The 27,261-nt window shown below is 44.9% G+C and overlaps 1 protein-coding gene across 2 annotated transcripts; it reads right to left on the bottom strand.

The window, feature by feature from the left end:
• Positions 1-5,747: 5,747 nt before the first annotated feature.
• On the bottom strand, positions 5,748-25,863 carry LOC105053623 (probable pectate lyase 8). 2 transcript variants are annotated; one of them, XM_010934869.4, is made up of 7 exons: positions 25,627-25,863; positions 25,289-25,366; positions 24,070-24,135; positions 7,166-7,808; positions 6,972-7,075; positions 6,277-6,415; positions 5,748-6,183 (listed from the first exon to the last, which is right to left on the bottom strand). In XM_010934869.4, exons 1-7 carry the CDS (start codon positions 25,731-25,733, stop codon positions 5,962-5,964), a joined length of 1,359 nt encoding a protein of 452 aa, XP_010933171.1. In that variant the 5' UTR covers positions 25,734-25,863; the 3' UTR covers positions 5,748-5,961. The 2 variants fall into 2 exon arrangements, with proteins under 2 accessions (XP_010933171.1, XP_010933172.1); XM_010934870.4 differs by lacking the exon at positions 25,289-25,366.
• Between the last annotated feature and the right edge of the window lie 1,398 nt (positions 25,864-27,261).

Genomic DNA, 27,261 nt, shown 5'->3' with positions numbered 1-27,261 from the left:
AATAATAGAATTTGGCCACTAATCCATTCTTCCTAGAGCTACAAGCGAAGAAGAGAGGGAACAAGTGTTTCAAATGTGCTTCACACAACCAGCGGTCCTTCCAAAATGCTGTTCTTTCTCCATTCCCGACCTTGAATCGGATTCGATTCTAGAAGACTAGAAGAAAATTTATAACCTCATTCCAAAAGTTAAAACATCTCCTAGGAGGCTTCTAACAACTCGAGAGCTATTCCAAGGATTACGGAGATTTGGAAAACTTGTGCTTCTGATGAGGTCAATCTCTTTTGTTGGCTTGCCACTAGAGACAGGATTTTAATTGCTGACAACTTGATCAAAAGATGATGGCCTCATGCTCTAGCTTGTACTTTGTACAACTTAGTGGATGAAAATGTTGGTCACATATATACTTTTTGATATTCCTTTTCTTGAAGAAATTGGGGATTCTATGGATTCAAGCTGGATATCTCTTCTCATCGAACCTCAAACCAGGATCTATGGAGTGACTGGTTGAACTAAAATTTATCAAAAGATTTTGAGGCCCGGATGGATGCTGCTATGAATGAAATTATTACAGAAGATTTTGATTCAAATAAATATGATAGAACTTTTAACAGTCAAAAACAAGTCATTAGAAGAGCTAATCATGGTTTAGGAGAAATATGATAGAATTTTTAATAGTGAAAAACAAATCATTAAAAGAGCTGATCATGGTAATCCCAAACTGGCAGAAAGATTGAAGTTCTATTCCTCTTCTAAGCAATTTAACTCGTGTTCATATACGTCGTTGCCTTTGTTTCTCCTAGCTAAGACAACCTCCTTTCATCTTTTCTTCAATTTTATTTCTCATGAACCTCTCTCTCTCTCTAAAAAAAAAAAAAAAAATCCACCAGCTGAAGAGATGCTTTCCTTATCCCTCTCTCTTTCTTTACCTTTCAATAGGATACATCCATCGATAATGTACCGGTCCGACCAAAAAAATTTCCTTTGGAAGATGAAAAGCCAAATGCACCGTAACATCAAAAAATAATGGTGGAAATATTTTTTCTAACTTACAAAAAATGAGTACAATATCCTACTCTGATCTTTCAAGTAAGTTAATTTTTAATTTTCGACAACACAGTTTTCGGAAGAACACTCCCAGCTCAATCAATGCAGTTTGAACATCACCAACCAAATAGCCACGCATGACCATAGGAAGCAAATGTTGCATCATCACATGTGAGTCATGACTTTTCATGTTAAAGATATTGCCATCGTTGTTCTCAACACACCGCGATACGTTTGAAGCGTATACATCAGAAAATTTTATGATTTTGAACCATCCAAGGTGCATGACACATTATATACAACTACCATCACAGACCATATGCTGTAAAAGGTACTCAGATTGCCAAAGGGATTAAATCCATCGGTCGCTAGATCAAGCCGGATATTACGTGGGTCACTCATAAAGTGCGGATGCTTTGCATCGAAGTCTTTCCACACTAAAGATATGAAAATGATCTTCTGAGCTTATCAATTTTCTTGACAACCCACATTGGGAACTCGAAAGAGATGGATAACAAAGAGGTAGAGTGGTGATTACCAAATTGATCAACACTAATCTTCCACCAAATGAAAGATAATTGCCTTTCCAAGAGGCCGGCTTGTTTTCAAATTTTTGCAATAAGATGTTCCAATCCGCTTTAGATAGTTTAGAGCCGTTGAGGGATGGCCCCAGATATTTGAAAGGGGTACTAATTTTCTGACAATTCAGCCACTTTGCGCACTTCCCTCCACCAAGACCATCTGCACTTCTAACAACCAAAGAAATTGAGCTTTTTTGGAAGTTAATAGATAAGCCAGAAACAAGTTCAAAATGATAGAGAATGGTTTTAAAATGCCAAGGTAGCTTTTCTCTTTCTTGATGAAGACTGAAGTATCATCGGCATATTGGATTATTTTTGTGCACCTACAAATCCAAATGTTTCCCAACCCTTCATAGATTTTTACGAATGCTACTGCATTTAACATTCTAGAAAGAGGATCCACTGCCAGAATGAACGAAAGTGGGGAGAGGGGTACTCCTTGCCTAAGGCCTTGCTTGCAAGAGATCCAATTACTAATCACTGTGTGTGGTGCAGCTCATTCTGCACCACGCGCGGTGCAATAAGAATTTCGCTTAAAACTATCAACTACTGCCTTAACTTCATCAATGGTGAACTGATTATCGAGAGACACACAATCAAAGTGATCTGATGAGTAAAGCTGCTGCCAATCTAGGTTAAAAGGAGGATTCAAATATCGTCTTGAAGAACAAATTGAAGGTCTTTTTAATATCTTCAGTCTCACCGAATTTGACTCCATTCCATTGCACACAAGAAATCCAGTTGAGCTTTCTTTTCAAGTTCATAGCTTTGTGAAATAAGGATGTATTGCCATCTCCCTCCATGAGCCATTTCAATTTTGACCTTTGTTTCCGGTAAATTTCCTCACTAAGATAGATCTGTTGCAGTTTCAATTTGGATGCTTCTCTGAGATCCCAATCTTAAGTAGAGATTCTGTCCACATCCTCTTTAGGATCAATGTCCGATAAAATGTTGAGCAACTTCATCTTTTCAGTCCTCTCTGAAGTTCTAATCTCCGAAGCCCGGTTCTTAAGATGGGATCTGGTGGCTCTAAGTTTGAGGACAAGGTTAGCCGCATCATCCTCACTAGATCTCGATTCATTCCACGCTCTCATGACAACTTCTTGGATACCATCGACATAGAGCTAGCTTCTATTGAATCTGAAAATAGGTTTTGGTCTCTCAAGCCCTAGTAGGGACAACTAGATCGGTACATGGTCAGAACAGGGTTGGGCAAAGCCTCTTGGCAAGCATTAGGACACAGGTCAGTGGCTTATGAATGCCTTCATCATTTTAACATCTGGTCCAATCTATATGATGGTAGCTCTTTAATAGAGCATGCAAAAATCTGGCACAAAATCAAAGTTGTCCCCGCTCTACTTCAAAGCCTCTGAACAACTAATGTGGATTTCAGACGCTACACATAGTTTTAGCTTCTGTTATGCTCTCTCTTATCTGCAGTTTCTTTCCTATGCTGGTTTAGGAAGGCTTGGTGAAGTGCTGCAAGCTAGGTTGCTTTGTGGGTTACTACCTTTTGTGTCTTCTTTGGTTTCAATTCTTGCTTCCTTTGGACTGTAAAATATCGAGGCTCGTTATCTCCTGTCATGGTTTAAATTCTCTTAATTTGCTATACACTATAAATTTGTCTGAATGAATGAAGGTTGGGTGGCCCAAGCTCCCCATATTCCTCAAAAAAAAAAAAGAAAAGAGGATTATGAATAAGGTTGGACTGCTCAGAGATTTGTCGCGTACATAGGAGAGTTGATTTCGTGGGGCAGATTCACTGACGTCGAACACTGACTCACCAAGTAACATTAAGTTACTGGGTTACAAACAAGAGGTCCAGATATCTAAATAAATAAAGGGTAGAAGCAGGGAAAGAAAAAAATATCATATATACTAAATTGTATTCCCATCTTCTAGGTGGTAAATTGTTTGTGAGAAAATGAATTCAAACAATCACTCAAATGATTAATCCCTTAAACGAGGACCCTTCAGATCATGAGAATAGGCTTGTTTAGCCACCACAACCAAGAATATTATTTTGTGCTAGAATTTTGTTTAAACCTCAGAACCAAGAGTATAATTTTGAGTTATAGATACTCCAGATTCTTTATGCTTACAACTTAGAATGCAGCTACGTTGGCCATCATAAGCCAGTGCGCAAGTTACTTTCAAGAGAGGGACAGTAGCTAATCTGCACTCATGTACTGCTTGTTCTTAGGAGTATGAACTCACACTCTTGTAATTAAAAATATTTATGCCGGCTTTAAATATAAAAAATGATTATCTAGAAACAAATGGGAGAACGAAGACAATGATAAGAAATTTAAGCTTCCAACGGAGAACAGTTTCTGTAAGGGGTGCAAATGGATTGGATTGGACCAGATCATAAGTGGGTCGGACCGATTTGGATCACGAGAGATCCCGATCCAATCTGTTTCCTCAATCAAGCTTTAATATTGTACCTAGATCTAATCCAATACAAGGTCGGATCGAATCCACGATCTAAATTTTCGACACAACAGATCATTTGAATTAAGTCGAATCTATATAATTCGGTCTTAATTTGAAAAATTAGGATCTGAATCGGATTCGGATCTGACCTAAGTTAAATATAGCAAACTATGTTTTAATTACCACAACCAACTATTATCATACAAAATAAATAATAAATAATAATACTTGAGAAACAAATTATGATATAAAAATAATTTTAAATATATTTTAATTTATGTTAAAGACGTTGTTCATATAAATTTTAAATTACAATTTAAAAACTCAAATAAGTTTCCGTTCTAATGGTGTATCAAGTTCAGATTAGATCAAATTATATAATAGAAGGTTCAAAATTGATCTAGAAATTAAATGGGTTGAATCGGATCAGATCAAGTTTAAATTTAGTAAATTTTAATCCGATCTGAAAAATGAAACAACCTCAATTTGAGAATTCGATCCAGTCCCATAAATTCTTTAAAAATTGGTTGGATTGGATCTAAATAGGTCAAGTCAGATTGGGTCATGAGCCAATCTGATCTATTTATGGTCTCAATTTCGGTAATTAAAGCTATGTACTTGGCAAATTGTTGTAAAATATTTTCAAAATTTCTATCCAATGAGATTTGGTTTAATGGTGGTGCTTGATAACTGTTTTACCAAGCCAGCGGGTTAAAATGTATAGCTTTTCTTACAATATAGCCGAAGACCGAGGCTAAAGTCTGGACATCCACTCCTTGTTATCTTCGAAATGGTTAAAAGACCAGACAGATGGGACGGGCAAAATCTTCTGATATGCACAACTCTCAAAGCATTATAGAATTTTTTCAAACGGTAAATGAAATAGAAAGGACCTGACGGACTTTTCGGATGAGATGGGAGGGACACAGCGTCTCGATTTTTCTGATTCATTTTTCTTTATTTTAGATTTATCCATATTCAAATACGTGGATTATAAAGATGAAAATGATATGAATATTATTTATTCAAATTTATTTTTTATATCCTATTAATTTGAATATAAATAAAAATTTTAAAATTTGATTAATATCTACTTTCGTATTCATATTCGTCTAAAAAAAATAGATATGGATATGAATAAATAACTATCCTATTCATATCCGAATATACATATAATGCTATATAATTTTATATAGTATTGATTAATTTTTTTAAAAAAATATAGTATATAAATATATTATTAATTTGATTTATTATATATTTAATAATATTTTTAATTCTGTAGTTATAAAATTTAATTATTTAAATCATATTTATAATTATATTTATATTTTTAATATTCAAATTGTATCCGTTTAAAATAAATATGAATATAAATTTTTTTATCTAAATAATATCTATATTTATATTTATATTTATCAAATAAAATAAATATGGATATAAATATATTAGTATTCGATCTGATTTCAATCCTATATAGATTAGATGAAGAGAGAGAAGATTGAACAGAATGCCTTAGATACGGAAGCAAAATTCATATTACAAATACTATTTTCCTCCCTAGAAATAGCCATGCACCTACTACAACATGACCCAACCGGCATCATGCTATGCATGTATTGGAAATTAAAGAGAAAAACCAAAAAAAGGAAATAAAATATCAAAAAACCATTCAACACCAGATGGTGGAAGGAGAGCTAGCGCTGTGGATTGACCAAACACAGACAAGGCATCAGAACAATGACGTAAAAATAGAAAAGGGGAAAAAAAAAAAAAAGAAACAACAAATCAGCAACGCATCACGCCTGCTCCAGACATAACGGTGGAAGCAGGGGAGGTTGAGAACGGCAAATGGAGACTGGTGTAATCGACTGTGCAAACATAAAAAATGTGCAAACTAGCACTGGGCATGCTTGCGGCACTGAAGTGCCCCAGCGTCGGAAGTGATGGTGGCAACCATGGAAGAGGACTTGGCACCGAGGCTGGAGGCCCTTGAATAGCTTGCGGAGGCTCCAGCTCCAGACGGAGTGAAGTAGGCACCATTCAAAAGAAGGTCCCCCTCTGACCTCCAGTTCCAGTTCTTCCACACTCTCCCCTCCGTATTAACCCTCTTTGTCACCTAGTTCCAAAATTACAGAGACACAGCAGAGCTATGTGAATGATACTGACAAAATAATTCATGCATCAAAGATGGATTGTTGGCTTTATTCACCTCCTTGGCGAAGGGATTAGCAGGGGCAAGGTATCTGTTCCCCTGGCTGTTTATGGTTGGCTCTGCGCTGCCGCCGATGGCGTACATCTCCCAGTGGGTGTAGTCGTTGTTCACCACATGGAAATATCCGTGCCGGCACCTGCATTTCATATTATTATTCATCGAATGAATATTATCCGATTTATTTTTATATCTAAATCACTTTGAATATATATGAAAATTTAAAAATCTGATTAATATTTATATCTATATTTATATTCATAAAAAAATAAATATGAATATCTTATCCATATCTGAATATCCAAATCTATATGTAATTCTATATAATTTTATATAATATTTATTAATATTTAAAAAAATATATAATTATATATAAATATATTATTAACTTGATTTATCATCTAATTAGTAATATCTTTGATTCTGTAGTCATAAAATTTAATTATTTAAATAATATTTATAATGATGTCTATATTTTTAATATCTAAATTATATCCGAATCTATTTAAAATAAATATGAATATAAATTTTGTATCCGAATCATATTCGTATCTATATTTATATTCGTCAGGTAAAATAAATATAAATATAGATATATTGGTATTAGTTATTAAAAAAAAGAGCGAGAGAGAGAGAGCATAACAAGAATGTCACTGTCGTTGTCTCTGCTTTAGATGAAATTTTAAGGAAATTACCTTGGCATTCTCTGGATGAGATCTTCACCGAAATGGTTGAAGGCGATAGTCACCTGCATCGCCTTGTCTCTCTTATAGGAGTCGCTGTGACCCAATAGCATCACCTGCACCCACCAAGGCAAATAGACAATATAGGCTTTGTTAGCAATTCAGAGAGATCCACAGAAGCAGCTGGATTCTTGATTCTTGTGTACCTTATTGTGGTGAGTGAAGTAGTTGTTGGAGATGGTGATTGCGGTGGATCCCATGATGGCATCGATAAGGCCGTCGGCGCAGTTAGAAAGGGAGCAGTGGTCGACCCAGATGTGGCTAGAGCCGAAGATGGAGACGCCGTCGCCGTCGGCCATGGTGCGCCAGCCGTAATGGGAGGGGGAGCTGCGGACCATGGCGTTGCCGGTGGGCTTGCAGTCGTGGATGTGGAGGCCGTGGATGATGATGTTGGTGACGAACTGGATGGTGATGCAGGCGCCGTTGGCGATGTGGACGTTGGCGCCGCGGCCATCGATGGTCTTGAAGCTGTTCATGATGAGCTCCTCCTGGAGGGTGATGACCATGTCGCGCTTGAACACGATCCAGAGGGGCTCGTCCTGGATGACGGCGTGGCGGAGGGTACCGCGGCGGGGGTTGACGGGGTCATCGTCGCCGGGGTCGCTGACCACGTAGTAGCGCCCGTCACGGCCCCCGATGGCGTTCCGCCCGAACCCGATGCCGCAGTCGGCCAGCCGCTTGCGGTTGCGGTGCCACTTCGGGTCGCACCGCCAGCAGTCGTCGATGGAGTTGCCGGTACCGCATGACAGGTACCCCAGCGACCGCCGCATTGTGTGGTTCTTGATGCTCCTGATGGATTCATCACCACCCTCATCACTCGCTCAAATTAATTTTTAGCCAACATGATTGATTGCTTCTTCCTTTACGTTTCTAACAAATTAATTCCAAGCAAAATACAAGCATAGTTACCTAGTAAAATATCTTATCAGAACGGATTTTTTAAACCTTCTGACTTTGAATGCTTAAACTTAGCAAATCTCGGAGAAACACTAACACTTCATCTGTGAACACGCATGGACAAAGTAGGAGGTATGGATTCTATATGATGTAGAAGTTTACAGACTGGTACATTGGAATGTTTTCATCAAACTAATTAGGAAACCGCAATTCAAGTTTAGAAAGCCAACCATAACAAAATCGAAGAAATTTCCTTGAATACGTGTAACCTGCTATACATGATCTATCATAACAACCAGGCCAACAAAGACCGCGTCACGATTCTCCAGCATAGGATTCTTGTTTAATTGCTGGATTCACTAGTAAATACTCCGATTATAATTATATATGTGAAAGCTGTTTATGAAGGAGGTTTGGATCTCATATTACGGACCAAGACTCCCCTTCTGTAGGCCAATCGAATGGTTGTGGCCCTGAATCTCAGTAGGCCCATCTACTAGCATTAATGGGCCAAATGGGTTGCTCGGCTTCAATTGATTCACCTTCTGCTTGAGCTAATTTGCTCAGTAGAACGGCATCAAGCCACTTTAACTGGTTTCACCCAACCAACTCCACTACTCCACTCGGTAAAATCAGTTGGACCATGAGTAATTCATCCATGTTGGCCCTTGAGTTAGGTATAACAACTGAGTCATCTTCCCCGTTTCCCTCTGAAACTTAGGGTTGTCGGTTCTTATTTGCCACCAACCATGGACCAAGCTTTGATGGAGGAGATCAGTGGTCGCCAATTGGGTTAATTCTTCTTGCATAATCCATATCCACCGGGAGATCTCTTCACCTTCCTCCACAATAACAAAATTAGGACAACATTAGGAAGAGAACACATCTCTTTAAAATCTTTAGAAACCAGATTCATAAGAATCCTATACTTGAGACTTTTGGCTACCACCGATCTCTTTTCCCACTTGCCTCGAGCCATCACCAATATCCCCCAACAAAATTAAATCATCAAAAAAATCTTTTGTGTGTGTGTGTGTAAATATATATATATTAAAACGGAGGTCTCTGTGTTGCCGGGGCTTTCGTTTGACATGTGGAGGTTTTTGACAAGCAGAAGGAGCCGTGTGTAACGCTATATTTTTGTGAAAAAAAGAGGAAGTTATTTGAACGTCAGACTCTTATGACGTACTCCCCAACCGCGATGCTTCGAGAAGGACCAAACCCAAATACCAAACCATGATCAAGATCAAGTAGGCGACCGACAGAGGAAGAAGGCCGAGGCTGATGATGATGGCATCGTCAATCTCCTCCTCATCAAGATCCAAGCCCTCCACGATAGGATGATGTGGATTCAACAATCGGCTACCAGACCATCTTCCGTGAGAGACAAAACATGCCATTGGTGGTGGAATATGGAAGTCCTGCAAGAATCAGCCCCACGATGGCCGAGCCGTGGGTAGCAGCGAAACCTACCCTCTATTTTCTAGCGATCGATTCGTCTCCTTCCAACACTTCACGGGCTCCTCTCCTCTACTTTCTTCAACTTCTATAAGCGATGGAAGCTTTCAAGGCAGTCACAAGAAGAAGAACGAATTTGATCAACCACAAGAAAGGAAAAACACCTTCGGTTACGTCTACCCGACCTCCCCCGAGAAGATTAGCAACGGTGATGGTGCCAGCCACTTGATCCTTCTCACCAGTTCCAATGATAACACCTTGGTCGTTGCTTTCATGAACTCGAGCCTGTGTAAGGAGCTGGGCATTGGGGTATCTTCTTATGCTTATGATTCCACCGCGGTCGGAGATGTGGGTTTAGGTTTTCATTGTGAAGAGGAGGAGATGGTGGTTTATGATCCGACAAAGGTTGGACATGTTGGGTTATCTAAATCTTTGGCTCTCTGCTCCCATGTACAATGCAGCCAAAGGCGAAGAGAATAGCATATGGAGACGGTAGGAGGGAAAAATGGGGAACAGAGGGGCTAATCTTGAGGTGGGTTCTAATTTAGTTCTTGATTCGTTCTTCTATTTTCTTTGGATTCCTAGCGTGTAACTTTGCTTCCTCTTGATTTGGATTTCTCCCATTAAGATGCCAAGATCTGAAACTAGATAGAAAAAATCAACGAAAATAGAGGAAAGATAGAAAAATACTAAGGGTAAGACCTTTCCCCACATAGATGACTTTTTTTTTCTACTTCTCTTTTTTTTTTTCCTTTCATTATATTTTTCAAAGATATGTGGAAAGGAGAGAGCACTTGAGAGAGATCAGAGGATTTCTTAGGTTTCTATCCTATGCATTGCATGGGGTTATAAGCTAGTAATCCTAAAAGGCAAAAAATTTCTTCAGAGTAATTTTACATGTTCGCCATGACTATTGGCATCCCCGCCCCTCCGGCAACTCCTTTCTATGATTGAAAAAACCAAAGCCACTAGCCGAAGATATAGCACCAAGATTATTTGGAGTCATCGCCTTGGTTTGAAATTGATTAGATTAACTCCAATGGCCACTACATGATACCAAAACCCTAAATGCGTTCGATGGAAAGCAAATGAAAAATAGCACAAATATCAAAATGAAACCTAGTGTTGCACCATATTCCATTGCTTTCTATGCAAGAAAGTGAAAGAGAATCCTCATGAAGCAACCAAAGATATGAGATGACTTTGATGTCTTACGTTGCTCAGAGATTTGGTTGGTAAGAAATGAATGAATCTTCAGAATATTCATTAAGTTCGAGATTGATTTTGATGAGAGCTACACCTCTAGCTCAAGATATTTGTTAGCACCACTACTTCAAAGCGATCTTTAATAGTAGGATGAAAGTGTGGTTTCTATACCGTACATCTTGCATCTTCTTGATTGATTCATCTTTCTTGGAAGCCACCGTCTCTCTGTTTTCTCAAAGTCAATTTTGACAATAATGTTTTGAATAAAGATGAGTTTAGAGGATCCAATTTTGCTATTAGAAGTTCAAGTGGTGTATTAGTAGCAACAGGAGGAGTTAAGCCTTTTGATACTACAATAGATGGTGGAATTACATGCTGCTTAGAAAAGACCAATGTATGCGATGAAGTATCTTAAGGCATCCCATATTATTTTTGAAGGAGATTCATTAATAGTGATTGCATGGTTGTCAAACCCAACTATTTCTATTATTTCTCATTCATTATTATATGTGTTGCGGCCAATCCCCTCGTCGTCTGGCCGCTGGGAACGAGCGCCTGCAAAAGAAGTCCACACTGATCGGAGGTGACTCCGACGAGGACCCTCCGACGGTCAAGTCAGAGAGAAGACTAGGCAACAGTGGACAAGAATTAAGGAGAGCTCAGCGAGAGAGAGAGAGCGAAAGCTAGAGAGGAGGAGGGATTCAAGGGGTTCGAAAAGAACCTCCCAGCACTGTTGCCTTCCCCGATATATATAGTAGAGCGCGGTATGGCGCCGTCATCAATGGCGCAGACAATGGAAGAATTGTCAAATCATCGAGGACTGTCAGAGCCACCGTGAGGTTGTCAAATCACTGTGGGGCTATCAAATCACTAGGGTTGACCCATGCCTTAAGTGGAATAATCCCCAAGGCGGCTGTGCCGCATGCCGGTGTCAGGACTGGCAGCCTCCAGCAGTCGTACGGTGTTTGGAGGAGCCGACCGACTATAGGTCAGCGGCTGGTTGAGGGGCATCGGGCGGAAGTCCGGGAACCCTCCGACAGTCAGTCGGCGCATTGTGGGAGTCGGGCATCGGGCTCCATAGTTCGGCTGATCGAGAGCGAAGAAGGTCTGCCCGACCGATGTACATTCGGTCGGGCGCCGGTCATGTAGGCCCGATGGTGAGTCGGTGTGAGTGGGGTCGGTCGGTATAGCCCAACAGTTGCCCCCCTCCACTCCTGAGTCGGATGGTGCGCTGGCTAATGTCTTTGTATGGGCGGCAGCGTCGGGCGAAAGGAGTGGATTCCCATCGCATTAAGTCCTGAATCGGACGACCGCACCGCTGGCTGATCCGATGTTAGACACCTCATGAGTGCCAGGCGATTTATCGGTGTCAGACGTCCCATCGGTGTCAGATGTCCCGTCGATGTCAGATGTACCGTCAGTGTCAGATGTCCCGTCGGTGTCAGATGTACCATCGGTATCAGATATCCCGTCGGTGTCAGATGTCCCGTCCCATCGACGTCAGACGTCCCGTCTCGTTGGGAACGGAAACCGTCGTTTCCACCGCCCCTTCGGGGATGCAAAACGTCACGGCCTTTTCGCCACGTGGCAGGTGGCCATTGGGCTGGGTCTGTTCGAGCGGATGGAGGTGACGTGGCTCAATCTGAGGACGGGTGCGTCGAACCGTCGGGCTGAAAGATGGCCCGGATGTCACCACGTGGTGCGATCTGGGAGTTTCTCGTTGGTCGTGCCTCTATCTCGACCGTCGGGGGGCACTATATATACAAGGTCGCCTGCATCCAGATTTCTACTCTCCCCATTTTGCTGTCGAAACTCTGCCCGCGTAGTCCCCTGTTTCAGGTAATCGTCTTCGCTTTTCTTCTTCTTAGGAGTCTTCCTTTTCTTCTGGGAGCTTTCATCATAGCTCGTCTTCTTCCTTGCTTTCTCACGGTTCTCTTCCTCCTTTTCCTTATTTTCTATCTTCTGTTCTGGTTCATGGCTAGAACATCTCCAAGAGGAGGTCGGTCGGGGGATCCGACTGACGATCCTCGATCGACCCCAGAGGTGGAGGTCTCTTCACTTTCGGGGCCGAACATCGATCGGCTCCGGGAGCAATATTGCATCCCGGAGCAATTTCGACTGTTTGCCCCTGTGCTAACGGTCGGGTCAACAGCCCGCCCGAGGGCCAGGTTGCCTTCTACGTCGAGGACCTCCGAGTCGGTCTTCGCTTTCCGATCCCGGAGTTCGTCCGGAATGTCCTTGACTATTACGGACTATGTCCGGCACAACTTGCACCGAACTCGGTTCGACTAATAGTCAGTTTTGCCCTGCTATGTCGGCTTTTGCCAACTATCCATCAGATTTCGCTCTTCCAAGCATTTTTTGTCCTCTGACCCCACCCTAAAGCCCGAGGGTGGTGGTACTTTAATCCTCGGAAGGGGCTTTCTTTCATCACCGGTCTTTCGTCGTCCATTCATGGATGAAAGAACCAATTCTTTTTTGTCTCTTCGTCTATTCCTTAGGGGTTCCCTGCTCGTTGGGGGGACCCCCGAACCCAACCGAACGAAAATAGTCGGGTGGAAGCCGGGGACCGGGAAGACTTCCACCACCTGAAAGACATTTCGATGCCGAAGCAGAGGGAGCTCGTCACCGAGCAGGCCCTGTACGACGCCGGTCTCAGCCCGATCCCTCGCTTAGGTTCGCCTTCTATTTTTCCCTTCCTTTCTTCCTTCCTTTCTTTTTGGGTGCTGACCATCTATCGTTGTCTGCAGATATGCCACCGAGGGCGAGACTGACGGCGGCCGACGTCCGGCAGTACGCCGTGCAGAAGAGGCCGGCGCAAGGGGCCGGACCATCGCGGCCTCCCAAGAGGCCTCAAGTGGCTCCACCGAGCGAGCCGGCTGGGGCAGAGGTGGAGCTTGTCATCACACTGTCGGCGCCGACAGTGCCTGTCGAAGTCCCGTCCGAGGGACCATCGGCTGAGGGAGCAGCCTCGCCGGAGGGACGGGCGGTCGAGGGATCGGTCGAGGAAGTGCCGGCTGCTCAGCCAGTAGAGGAGGTTCGGGAGGAGGCGCGCGAGCCCGAGCCACCCGCATCTGCTGCTGCCGCGCCTTCGGGAGGGACCCGGTCGGGCTCAAGCGTGCCCTCCTTCTCTGATATCAGGGCCTGGGTGTCCGCACGGGGGAAGGCCCCGATGGCATCCGACGACGAAGGAAGGTCGGTCGGTGGCAGAGCGTCGATCGATTCTCCACTGCCCGATGGAGCATCAGCCCTGGCCAACCATGACTTGGCCAGGAAGCTATGCCAGACGCTCATCCTTCCGACCGACATTGAGGCCATGAAGAATCAGCGGGTCTCTGACATGCTGTCTTCATTTTACCCGACCATGATCCGGGTAAGTCTTCCTCTTCTCTGTTTCCATTATCATTTCTCATAAGTTCGGCCTTCTGACGGTCGGTTTCGCCTCTCGCAGCTGATTTACAATATATCCGAGCTGGAGGCCAGATACCGCAGATTCGGTGATCTGCGTGCAGCCTGGAAGGACAAGGCCACGGTGGCCGAAGTGGATAAAGTTATACTGGTCGACCAGCTGCAGCAGTCGATCGACGGAGAGGCCCGGCTTGAGGGGGAGATCTCTCGTCTTACTGAGGAGGTCTCCCGACTTACAGGCGCCTTGGCGACTTCGGAGACCGAGCTGTGGTCGGCCCGGGACGACGCCAAGAAGAAGTCCGGAACCGTCCGTCGGCTGCGTCACGAGAGGGACAGCTTCGCCAAGGAGCTCAAGGCCGAACACGAGCAGCTCCGACTAAGCCTCGGGAACCTCGCTAAGGCCGAAGAAAGTCTGTCCATCGCTCAGGCCGACGCAGACATCGCGAGGGCGGAAGCGGAGTCGGCGAAGGAAGCCATGGGTCGGGCTATAGAAGACTTCCGCGACTCGGAAGAGTACCGGGAGGAACTTCTGGAGAGCGGCTTTCTCTCGTACTGAGTGGGGTACGAGGACGCTCGGGAAGCCGTTCGGGGTTTGTACCCGGAGCTCGACCTCGGCAGCATCGTTCCGCCAGAGTCGGAGGCCCCAACTGCGGAGGAGACGGTCGATCCATCGTCGGGAGGTCACACCACCATAGCGGAAGCCGAAGCAGATGCGGACCAGGCTACCGAAGGTCAAGCGGCTCCGACTCCCAAAGCTCGAGTAGATTCCTCGGCCGTCCCCAACCTTCGTCCAACTGAAGAGGCCGATTCTGAGGACTAGTCGGTCTTTTATTTTTCTTTACTTCTGTTTATCATACTTGTATTCGGGCTTTGGCCTAGTTTTGTAAACTTAGCCCGAACTTCTAATGAAATCGAAGTCAAAGTTTTTTCAACTTGGACTCTTCTCCTTTGTATGTCTGTCTTCCTTCATGTGTCGTGGGATACTTTTGAATGCATAAGTCGCTAGCCCGATAGACTAGTTAGGACGTTCGGTAACGCGCGCCGCAGCAAAGGCAGAATGAATTCCGACTTTGGATTAGCCTCCCGATTGTCGTATAATCCGACGATCGAGGGCTTAAGTCGGACGTCTGTCGCTCGGTCGTGAGTCGGGCATGTTCGTCGAGTCGAAGGTCGTCCGACCCCCGGGCATGATTCGATGGCCGGATCATTTCATATGATCCGATAGTCAAATGTCGCTCGAGGCGCTTAGTCGAATGGCGTCCAACGCATTTAGCCGGAGAAACGATGACAAGTCGGATTCCCATTGCCCAGACCTAGGCCAGATGCTTACGTCGCGCCGTGTGATAATCGGTGGTAAGCCGAATATCCTTCGACCGGTCGTGATCGGGTCGGTAAGTTGCGAACGTGGCATTGATCGCGTCAGCGTTCTGCTTTTCTTGGCCGAGGCAGAGTCGGCGAGTCAGCCGATCGTTTTGCCCGGGATTTTGACTGTAGAAGGGGTGTAACTCCCATTGTCGTGGATATATCGGCCCTTTTAAGCGTTCGATGCATTGTCGGCGATCGGGCCGTTGGTCCCCAGTGGTAGTTAGGTTCACGTCGGGACGTCGGGGGTTCGCACTTCTTGGCGAGTGCCGACCCACAGTCGAAGAGTCGAGATTCCAGACTCCGAAGTTTTGAAACTGAATTTGTATTTTCAGAGTGGGCACAAAGTTCATTGGTAATACAACTTTAGGTTGTCGGCATTCTAGGTCTGGGGAATGGGATTCCCTTCCAGTGTCTCTAGTCGGTAAGCCCTCGGCCCGTAGGTGTCCGCTACTTTGTAGGGTCCTTCTCAGTTCGGAGCTAACTTCCCTTGGTCTAAAGGTTTCGAGACTTCTGCCTTTCTTAGGACTAGGTCACCAGGCCTGAAAAACTTTGGTTTGACCTTGGCGTTGTAATATCGGGCTACCTTCTGTCGGTAAGAAGCCATGCGAAGCTGAGCCTCGCTCCGAAGCTCGGGTAGGAGGTCTAGGTCGGCCCTCCGACACTCAGAGTTGTTTGGCTCTTGATACTGCTCGACTCTAGTCGATGGTAGTCCGATCTCGAGCGGTATCATCGCTTCCGTCCTGTAGGCCAAACTGAAAGGTGATTCTCCGGTCGGGACGCGGGGTGTCGTCCGGTATGCCCACAGGACGGAGTTCAACTCCTCGATCCAGAGGCCTTTGGCTTCATTCAGTCGGGTTTTGAGTTTATGCAGTATGGTCCAGTTGGTCACCTCGACTTCGCCGTTGGACTGCGGGTGCCCGATCGAGGTCAGTCGGTGCGTGATATGGAATCTCGCATAGAAGTCTCTGAAGTCCTGGTTGTCGAATTGCCGTCCGTTGTCGGTGATAATAGTGTGCGGCAATCCAAACCTGAAGATGATGGACTTCTGAACAAAGTCCTCCATCTTCCGCTCGGTAATCTGCGTCAGAGGCTCGGCTTCCACCCACTTGGTGAAGTAGTCGATGGCGACGACTATGAACTTCCTTTGGCCGGGTGCCGGAGAAAAGGGTCCGAGTATGTCGATTCTCCACTGGGCGAAGGGCCACGGGGCGACTACCGGAGTGAGCTGGCTGGCGGGTCGGTGTTGTATGTTGGCATACCTTTGGCACGGCTCACACTTCCGAACCAACTCAGTTGCATCCTTCCTCATGGTGGGCCAGTAGTAACCCTGTCGCAGGACTTTGTAGGCCAAGGATTTGCCCCCCAAGTGATCACCGCAGATCCCTTCATGTACTTCTCTGAGAGCATAGTCCGCGTCGGCCGGCCCCAGGCACTTCAGCAAGGGAAGGGAGAATGACCTTTTGTATAGTCGGCCATCCATCATCACATATTGGGAAGCCGCCCACCGGAGTCGTTTGGCTTCGTCTTCGGGGGTAGATCCGTCGGTCAGGTACTGAGCGATCGGATCCATCCAGTTCGGCTCTGTCGCCAATTGTAGCACCTCTTCGACCTTATCGATGCTCGGTTGTTCAAGATTTTCTATGAATGTCTGGCCCAAGGTGCCGTAGTTGGATGTCGCGAGCCTGGAAAACGCGTCGGCCCGAGCGTTTTCCGACCTGGGGATGTGGAAGATCTCGAAGTACTTGAAGGGTGCTACGAGATCTTTTATCTTTTGGTGATATTTGGCCATGGTCGGATCCCGCGCTTCGAACTCGCCTTTGACCTGTCCAATGATCAGTTGAGAGTCGGAGAAGACTTTGAGACAATCGACCCCGAGCCGCAGTGGCAACCCCAAGCCTGTGACGAGCGCTTCATATTCGGCTTGATTGTTGGAGGCCTTGAAGTCGAATCGGAGGGCATGCTCGGTAACCACTCCCTCTGAGTTGGTGAGTAGGAACCTGGCCCCGCTCCCTCGAGCGTTGGAAGCTCCGTCGATGTGCAGCACCCAGATTGAATCGGGGTCACATTCGGAGGTCCCAACCTCTTCGGGGCTTCCTTCTCCCGATGCTCGATCGGTCATCGAGCATTCCGCGACAAAGTCAGCCAGAACCTGGGCTTTCAGAGCCGGTCGCAGCCGGTATTGAATGTCGAACTCGCTCAGTCTGACAGCCCACTTCGCTAGCCGTCCTGACGTGTCAGGGTGGTGTAGGATTGCTCTCAGGGGTTGGTCGGTGAGGACCATGATAGCGTGCGCTTGGAAGTATGGATGGAGCCGCTGCGCCGAAATGACCAGAGCAAATATCATTTTTTCTGCCTTCAAGTATCGGGTCTCGGCTTCGTGAAGCACTTTGCTGACGTAATATATCGGTTGGTGAACTTGATTTTCGTTCTCTCGGACGAGCACCGAGCTAACTGCCTCCGGGGAGGTAGCTAAGTACAGATACAACACCTCCCCGACCTCCGGCCTCACAAGTAGGGGCGGAGAAGTCAAGTATTTCTTCAGTTCCTCGAAGGCTTATCGGCACTCATCCGGCCAAGAGAAATGCTTCGCCTGTCTCAGGGTTTTGAAGAACGGGAGGCATCTCTCGACCGACCGAGAAATGAATCGGCTGAGCGCGATGATCCTTCCATTGAGTTGCTGCACCTCCTTCTTGGTGTCCGGATGGCGTATGTCGATGATTGCTTTGATTTTCTCGGAGTTGGCCTCGATTCTCCGCTGCAAAACGAGGAACCCGAGAAACTTCTCCGAGGTCACTCCGAAGGCACACTTAGTTGGGTTCAGCCTCATCCGATGTCGTCGTAAAGTGCGGAAGGTTTCTTCGAGATCCCGCACGTGACCCGGAAGTTGCGCACTCTTCACCAACATGTCGTCCACGTACACTTTCATGTTGCACCCGATTTGGTCTTTGAAGACCTTGTTGACAAGTCGCTGGTAGGTAGCCCCGGCGTTCTTCAGACCGAAGGGCATTACTCTGTAGCAGTAGAGGCCCTTGGCGGTCACGAAAGCCGTACGCTCCTCGTCCTCAGGCACCATCTGGATCTAGTTGTACCCGGTGAAGGCATCCATGAAGCTGAGTAGTCGATAACCGAACGTCGCATCCACCAGCTGGTCGATCTTCGGAAGTGGGAAGCTGTCCTTCGGGCAGGCCCGATTCAAGTCGGTGTAGTCGATGCAGATCCTCCACTTTCCGTTGGCTTTCTTCACCATAACAACATTAGCGAGCCAGTCGGGATAGGTGGTCTCTCTAATGAAGCCCGCCTCGAGTAGCTTGTCCACATCCTCGTCAATGGCCTTCTGTCTTTCAGGAGCAAAAGACCGTTTCTTTTGCCTCACCGGCCTCACCGCTGGGTCAACGTTGAGTCAGTGTGTCATTGCCTCCAGGAGGATGCCCGATATATCCGCTGCCGACCAGACGAATATGTCGGCATTGGCCTTCAGTAGCTCTGCCAACTGTCGTCGCTCGGGGTCGGGAAATTGAGACCCGACCCATACCCTTCGATCGGGATTCTCCGCTACTGAGATGGGAACGAGCTGTTCGGTCGGTTCACCCCGTTCTTCCTCCTCCCGTTGGTCCAACTTGTCGACCGTTAGGGAGCCCTTCAACTCCTCGCTTTGAGCGGAGATCTAAAAGCATCGACGAGCGAGCTGTTGATCCCCGCGCATCTCTCCGGCTCCATTTTTGGTCGGGAACCGAACCAGGAGATGATACGTCGAAACTATCGCCCTAAGGGCGTTTAGTCCGGGTCTTCCAAGTATGGCATTATAGGCCAACGACACTTGGACGACCGCAAAGGTCAAGTGGACTGTGCTCTGTCGTGGTTCGGTTCCAGCCGTCACGGGCAAAGTAACTTCGCCTTCCACCGTGACAGCATCTCCAGCAAAGCCTATCAGGGGCGTAGAGACTCTCTTGAGTTGGTCGGTCGACAGTCGCATCCGGGAGAAGGTCGAGTAAAACAAAACATTCGTTGAACTTCCATTATCTACAAAGATTCTTTTTACATCGTAATTTGCTATTGTTGCCGAGACAATAATAGCATCATCATGGGGGATTTGGATACCCCGAACATCTTCATCTGTAAAAGTAATTTCACCATCTGGGCGCAGCTTCTTCGTCGGCTCCCCTCCAGCAGATGTCCCTAGGCCCAGTCGTTTGGAGATCATATTGATGACCCCGGTCGTAGGTTGGTTAGTCGTCGCTTCTTCAGTCGGATGGGGTCGTTGGTCGACGATGGGCCGGGTCGGCGGATTCTTCCGGAACTTGCCGAGATATCCCCGACATATGAGGGCTTCAATCTCATCCTTAAGTTGGATGCATTGCTCGGTATTGTGGCCGTGGCCCCGATGGAATCAGCAGTACTTTCGTCGGTCGAGACCCTTTGCCTTCAGAGGCAGAGGCCGTCGCAGGTATTCTTCCCCTTCGATCTCCATCAAAATCTGCGCACGAGGAGCAGAGAAAGGAGTGTAGGAGTCATACCTGGGGCGTGTCGGCCTTGGACTCCGCCATCGAGGCGACCTCTGGTTCCGTCACGGGGGTGAGACCCGACCGTCGGTCGGGGGCCTGCTAGGCCCGACAGGGTCCCGACCCTTCCTTCGCTTCCCCTTCGGGCCCTTGGACTCGGTCAGGCGCCAGTCGGAAGCTCCTTCGTCTACGCGCATGTACTTGTACGCGCGCTCTAGCAGTTCGGCGTACGTCCGGGAGAGGGTCTTGTCCAAGGAATATGTGAATCGGGATGCCCTCAGCCCCCGCTTCATGGCCGAAATGGCCATGTCTTCGTTGAGGTCCCAGACCTCAAGCGTGGCCTCGTTGAATCGCGTCACGAAGTGTCAGAGCGTCTCGTTTTCTCCCTGTTTGAGGGAAAAAAGACTGTCCAAGGTTCGTGACGGCTTCCGACTGGTGCTGAAGTGGACCACAAAAGAATGCTCGAGCTGCCAAAAGGAGTGAATACTTTCTGATCGAAGATCGGAGTACCAGGCCCTGGCAGCTTTGCGGAGCGTGGCAGGGAAGCCGATGCAAAGAAGAGCATCGATCGCCCCCCGGATCGTCATGAGAGCCTTATAGCTCTCCAGGTGGTCAACCGGGTCGGTGGAGCCGTCGTAAGGCTCCACGTGTGGCATCTTGAACCGACTGGAGATCGGTTCGTCGAGGATAAGTCGGGAAAGAGGTTGGGCGGTCTGGAAGTCTACGTCGTTTGAGAACTTCTGTCCGTCCATCTGCAGCTGGGCAAGCCGACGATCGATTTTTTCAAACCTGCATTCGTAGTCGTCGATCCGTCGGCACTGAGAGACCCCAGGGGTGGAGTCTCCCGATGAGTCCGAGAGGGAGGCGGACGGTGTTCGCGACCGCTTTTCCTTCCTCACTCGTCCCAGCTGGGAGGGGGATGACCGTCGGGACCGATGGGTGTCACGCTGCGGCCGCCCCTCCTCTCGGTGGGAGCACTGCGGTAGGTGCTCCGGAGGAGGCGATGGAGACCGACGCGGGCGTCGGCGGCTGCTCCTGGAGGGCATCAGACGTGCCACCGGTTGCTCGGCTGGCGAGGGTGGTAATCGGATTGGTTGTTGCTGAAGGCTCTTGACTGCGTCTGTCAGCACGATCATCTGCCGCACGATCGCCGCGATCTGCGCCTCCGTGGTCACCATGGGATGCGGAGAGCTAGGTTCTGCCATAAAGGGTGGAGGAGAGGCCTCTTCCCGACGGAAAGAGCGCCTCGCCGATCCGGTGACCCTCGACCGTTGAGCTCTTGTTCTTGTCATCTTAGGAGATGTTTCGAGTTCCGTGAACTCGTCCCCTACCTGGCGTGCCAATCTGTTGCAGCCAATCCCCTCGTCGCCTGACCGCTGGGAACGAGCGCCTGCAAAAGAAGTCCGCACTGACCGGAGGTGACTCCGGCGGAGACCCTCCGACGGTCAAGTCAGAGAGGAGACTAGGCAACAATGGACAAGAATCAAGGAGAGCTCAGCGAGAGAGAGAGAGAGCGAGAGCTAGAGAGGAGGGATTCAAGGGGTTCGAAAAGGACCTCCCAGCACTGTTGCCTTCCCCGATATATATAGTGGAGCACGGTATGGCGCCGTCATTAATGACGCAGACAATGGAAGAATTGTCAAATCACCGAGGACTGTCAGAACCACCGTGAGGTTGTCAAATCGCCGTGGGGCTGTCAAATCACTAGGGTTGACCCATGCCTTAAGTGGGATAATGCCCCAAGGTGGCTGTGCCGCATGCCGGTGTCAGGACTGGCAGCCTCCAGCAGTCGTACGATATTTGGAGGAACCGACCGACTATAGGTCGACGGCTAGTTGAGGAGCGTCGGGCGGAAGCCCGGGAACCCTCCGGCAGTCAGTCGGACGCGTTGTGGGAGTCGGGCATCGGGCTCTATAGTTCGGCCGATCGAGAGCGAAGAATATCTGTCCGACCGACGTACATTCGGTCGGTCGGCGACGGCAACCGTCGGTCGGCAGAGTCGGGCGCCGGTCATGTAGGCCCGACGATGAGTCGGCGTGAATGGGGTCAGTCGGTATGGCCCAACAATATGATTATTGGAGAATGGGTTCTGCCCTACTTTCTTACCAAGGACGTTTATTTTTAGGGAAGCCAATAGCATTGTAGATTAGATGGTGATATAAAACTTGATTTACTTTGTCAGGCATTCCACTTGATTTTTCGCACGTCTTGTTGTCTGATGCACACATACGTATTTTCTCTAGATTGGTATTAATAAACTCCGATTTTATCAAAATTTTTTTTTTAAGAATATCAAATAGGTGCATTAATAATATCCTAATAATTGCTAAATTAATATAATTCAACAATATAAATGATTATAAGTGGTTGACAAGCATCCACTGTAGACTGCAAACTGTCTAACTGGGACAGCAGAGACTCCACTTTGGACTTACATTAGTGACCGGGTCCAATAAAGTACGTTGCAGAGGAGCTAGCGATGGTGCTACAGGAGCTAGCGATCGTGCTACAGGAGCTACCAACCAGATGATTACTCGCTAGTGGGAAAAGTAGCAGATGACGTTAATTATCGGGACAACAACATAAGTCGAAACAAGCATGGTAGGAGTTGGGTTTTTTTCTTAAGAGACGTACCAAAAGCGCAAGTGGGCCACAGAAAAACATGAATTCAACAAGAATGGCAATTGGATCAAATATAGATTAGGTTGAATATGGATCAAAAATTTATCGATTCGAATACCAATTTATTAATTAAATAGATCAAAATTCAAATCTAAACTCATTTATTTATTAAACAAATAATCTGAACTAATTTACATAATCTATTTATTAAATAGATCAAATCATATTAAATGAATCAAACAGATTAAATAGATTTTTAATAGATTAAATGAATCTAAATATATTAGACATGTTAAGTGGGTTAGATTAAATAGGACAGAAACATATTAAGCAGATTTTAAACATGTTAGACAAACCTTAAACTGATTGAATGAATTGGATTATGGCCTGATCTAATTATTCAATGCATTAAATGGATTTAAGATCTAAAACTGAACCCAACCCATATGATAAATAGTGTAGACAGATTGATTTATTTATAATCTAAATTTATTTATGTCAAATCTAAATTTATTTAAAATGGACTGTTTGCAGACTAGATTGATAAGGTGAATCATAAATTACCGTCAATAAAATCCAAAATCTTAGCTGAGGTTGCCATTCCAACTTCATAAAAGCCCAACCTTCACTCTCTATGAAGGGCTAACAATCACACGAGGGTCTAAAGAAGCCACAACAATGACCTTGCTTAACCATATCCAAAGGGTTCATGTGGTTGAGTTTTATCAGATTATTGAATAATCTAATGATTCCTAATAATCATTTATCTAAAAAAATGATCACAAAAGATTATAAATTTTATGACATTTGATTGGTGAAAAAATTACTTAGAAATATAGCATCGAAAAAAATTACTATATATGATTGAAGATAATTTTAAATAAAAATATTGCCGAGATTCCAATAATAATTTGAATAAATAATTCAAGTATTAATATTTTTTCTCAATCCATTTTTTGATCATTGTGGCTCACTTACATAAATGTTGTTAATATTAGCTATTTTAAATATTGAAATATATTTACATAAGTTTATAAATATTTTAAAATTAAGTATACATATATTAGAAAATAAATTTCTAATTATAAATAAATTTAGTATGTTTTCATATATAAATAAATATATTTATTATTAATAAATTTTATGTTAGATTTATTAATAATTAATAAATATTTTTAATTATAATTAATAATTAATAATTATTTATAAATATAATAATATATTAAATAAATATTATTAATCAATATATTAATATATTTATAATATATTGATATAATATTTATTAATATTATTTATATAATTTAACTAATATAATATTAATATAATATAAGATGGTATTTTAGATTACTTCTGCTCCATAATCTAATATGGAAAAATAAGTACTATTTGTTGATGAAATTTATTTTGTATTCTCTCTAAAAAAATAGATATAAAATATTTATTTATTTTATCATCTTTCTCATCTATTTTTTTGCTAAAATGTGGCAAACTAACATGGTAAATAAACCCTAAAGGTAAGGAAATTTTGTTTCTAAAAGCTATTACTCAACCTCACCAGTAAATTTGACATAATAATTTTTAAAAAGAAAACTTACATGAGGACTTCGGATGCGACCAATTCCGGATCGTCGACTGTGCCCAACACCACATCCTGCCCAGCCCTGGTGTGAAATGAAGCGCAACATCATTAGCACCAAATGACCAAAATGCCACCACCATTGACTAAACCTCCGCATAATCAATATACAAAAAAAATTAACTCAAAATAGATTTTTTTGAGTTAAATCTCATGGGACATGTTCTTTGATGAATAAATATTAGAAGAAAATTGATCAATTTTTTTATTAATTAATTGATTCAAATTTTCATATTTTTTAGATGAATAAATTAATTTTTTATGTATAGTATTTATTATGAAATAAAAAAAAATTATTTTAAAAATGATTAAATTATTTTTTCATTAATTACTAAAGTAGATATTTAATTTTATTTCTAAAATATTCTATTCTCATTTTCAATAGACACATCATTTAATGCTTAATAACTTAGTTATCTATTTTTTAAAATTTAAAAAATATAAAAAATATAGATAAATTTTAATAACTTATCCGATAACAATGCAAAATAATATGAATAATAGATTTTAAAATTATTTTTTAATATATAAAAATATAAATAAATTATTTTTATCTAAATATTATTTAAAAATATTTATTTAGAAAAATATAAATTTTTATATAGTTTTTTTTATCTATAAAAGAACAAAATGAATGGACGATTGGGCGTTGCACGCCTCAGCACTAGTCTTCTTCTCGCTCCTCCTCAGGAGTAAGCACGCCGGTCGAGGCGGTCGTTGCCCCGTTACTCCGCTCAAAATAAAGTTAAAAAGAAAATAAGACTCGATAAAGTTACAGGGACCGAAAGAAAGAGGTTTGACCGAGGTCCCTGCGGACTCAAATTGCCTGCAATGCCCTCCAACGGACTCGTAGTAGTGGGAGGTGATTCGATTCGATTTGATATGATTTCACCTTTTCAGAATTTCCTTTTCCAATTTAGTGCTCTCAATGGCGACAGGGGTGGGTGAGGAACTAACAAAACGAACGCAACGGATTAAACGGTGAGGATCTCAGGAAGCATATCCGGACGGTCGAGATTGCGTTTATTGTTTCGCAAAGCCATCGAAGCCGGCGCCGTCCAGTATCGGAATCGGACGGTCCAGACCCAGCAAAGATATCACCAATGGCCCAGATCTACTCCGGATAAAAGAGCAAAGGAAAGAAGGAAAGAGTTCCGCAGACAAAGCTCTTCACAGACCTCTCAGGAGTAGTGGAGGAAGTTTCGTTGGTCGGCGCAGCTCTCAAACTCCTCCTCGCCCTCGCCTTCTCTCCAACCCTGAAATAAACGAAACCAAAGTTCTCTAACAGCTCGTTCCTCTAGCTCGAATTCTACCCCTTGGGTTTGGCCTCACAGAGGAACTCCTCCGTTCCAACTGCATTTGCCTTGACACCACCCCAAAAATCCGAGAAAACCCGGAAAGACCCCAAATCTGGAGGAAACCCATAAATCCTTCAAAAGATGATCCCTCTAGGTAACAGAAGGAAGCCTCACAAACCCACATTGATTAATTAAAGAAGAGGAGGAGCGGAATGTACCTTGGGACGGAAGCTTTCTCGCCGCCGATCCACCCGAGGCTGCCGGCAAGAAGCACCAGGAGCCCGAAAGCCAGCAACGGGAGCCACCTCAGAGACACCACCGCCATTGCCGTCTCGCCTCTCTCCCTCTTTCTCACTCACCTGCTTTGCTCTCAGATCTATTTCTCTTTGTCCCCTCTATTCCCAGAGGGGATAAAAAGGAAAAGATTGGGAGGACTGCGGAGAAAAGCGCAGTTGTGATGCGAGGGAGTCCCCGAATGCTGCAAGCGACGCGCCGTTTTATAGAAACTTCGACCGCCCGATCCTTCCCTCCCTTTCGGCCCCACCCTTGATTTAACCCTGGTTAATTTTTTATTTCCCTCGGTTTACCGGACCTATACGCGCCCTTTCCATAACCCAAACTGCCACTAACGGATTCGGTGACTCATGCCGGCCACGAACACGTGCCAGCGGTGTCGGTCACTCACGTGACTGTGCGCGGGACACTTACCGCCGTTCGGTACTCTCATCAACTAACGTTTTCTGCGCTCGGAGGGACTATGGGTCCCTGGGTGCCACGTGAGATGGCGGACCGCGTGGGGCCCGATATTAGGGGAATGGGTGGGCTGTGGGGAAATGGTGGGTGATAGGGATGTGGGCTTTTTCTTTTTTTGTTTTTGTTTTTTGGCGGGCAGGATTATGGACCCATGCAACGGATAAATTATTGCCTAGCTGGATGCACGAGAACGCCATACACGTAGCAAATCGCATTCGTCAAGCACGTATTCTGATGCATTATCATAGAAATCGACGGCCATGATAGGCTGCACGCACAGCTGTGCATATTGTATAGGCAATAATTTCTTCATGCAGCGCCCCAACCGCCTCCAATCAACACCCGGTCTCACGCGTGTCACGGACGCCAATGCATGGATTAATTACGGCCTCGCCATCGGATGGTGGGTCTCCCCGTTTAACTTTTTAGATTCGATCTGGACCATCTGGTGGACCGGCAGATTACGACCTCTTCTTTTTCTTGTGGTTGGACCAGTCAGTGAACATCTAGTAGGGCCATAGAGAAATGGGAGTTTTACAGGGCATTAATGCAGCTATTCCTGTGTGGGAGTTTTATGTTGCTATTCCATTGGACGTGCATAAAAATTCACTGGAGTTACTGATACTTGGAGTGCTCATTTAGTCACCAAAACATAAGCCGAAATCATAATTTTCCTCCTCAATTTCACTTCTTTTGGTCATTTTGTACTTTTCCTCATGTACACAAAACAGTTTTGATTCAAAAGTGGGGTGAGATTTATTTCTATGGGATTCACGTTATAAAATTTTATTCTTATGATTTGATGTTGGGTAATGTTGACATGTAATCGGACATTAACTCTCTTCAAGTTAAGCTGCATGTGCAACATTCCCCGATGAAACACCATGGTTACATCTTTGCAGACCAATTACAAGAAGCAAGTGGAATTGAAACTAATGTAATTGAATCCAGGATGATCCAAATGGAATTTGCTTAGGTATACGATTTGATCCAAAATTCATATAATGCTCGACTTCTTGAGTTGTCATAGCGTATCTAGTTTAAGTTTGAATGATCGAGTTGTTCTTAGTTTAACCAACCATGCAATATTTTGCCCAAAT

Source organism: Elaeis guineensis, chromosome 11, assembly GCF_000442705.2.
Source record: "Elaeis guineensis isolate ETL-2024a chromosome 11, EG11, whole genome shotgun sequence".
In the NCBI taxonomy this organism is placed as follows: domain Eukaryota; kingdom Viridiplantae; phylum Streptophyta; class Magnoliopsida; order Arecales; family Arecaceae; genus Elaeis; species Elaeis guineensis.
This window is presented reverse-complemented; position numbering and strand designations above follow the sequence as displayed.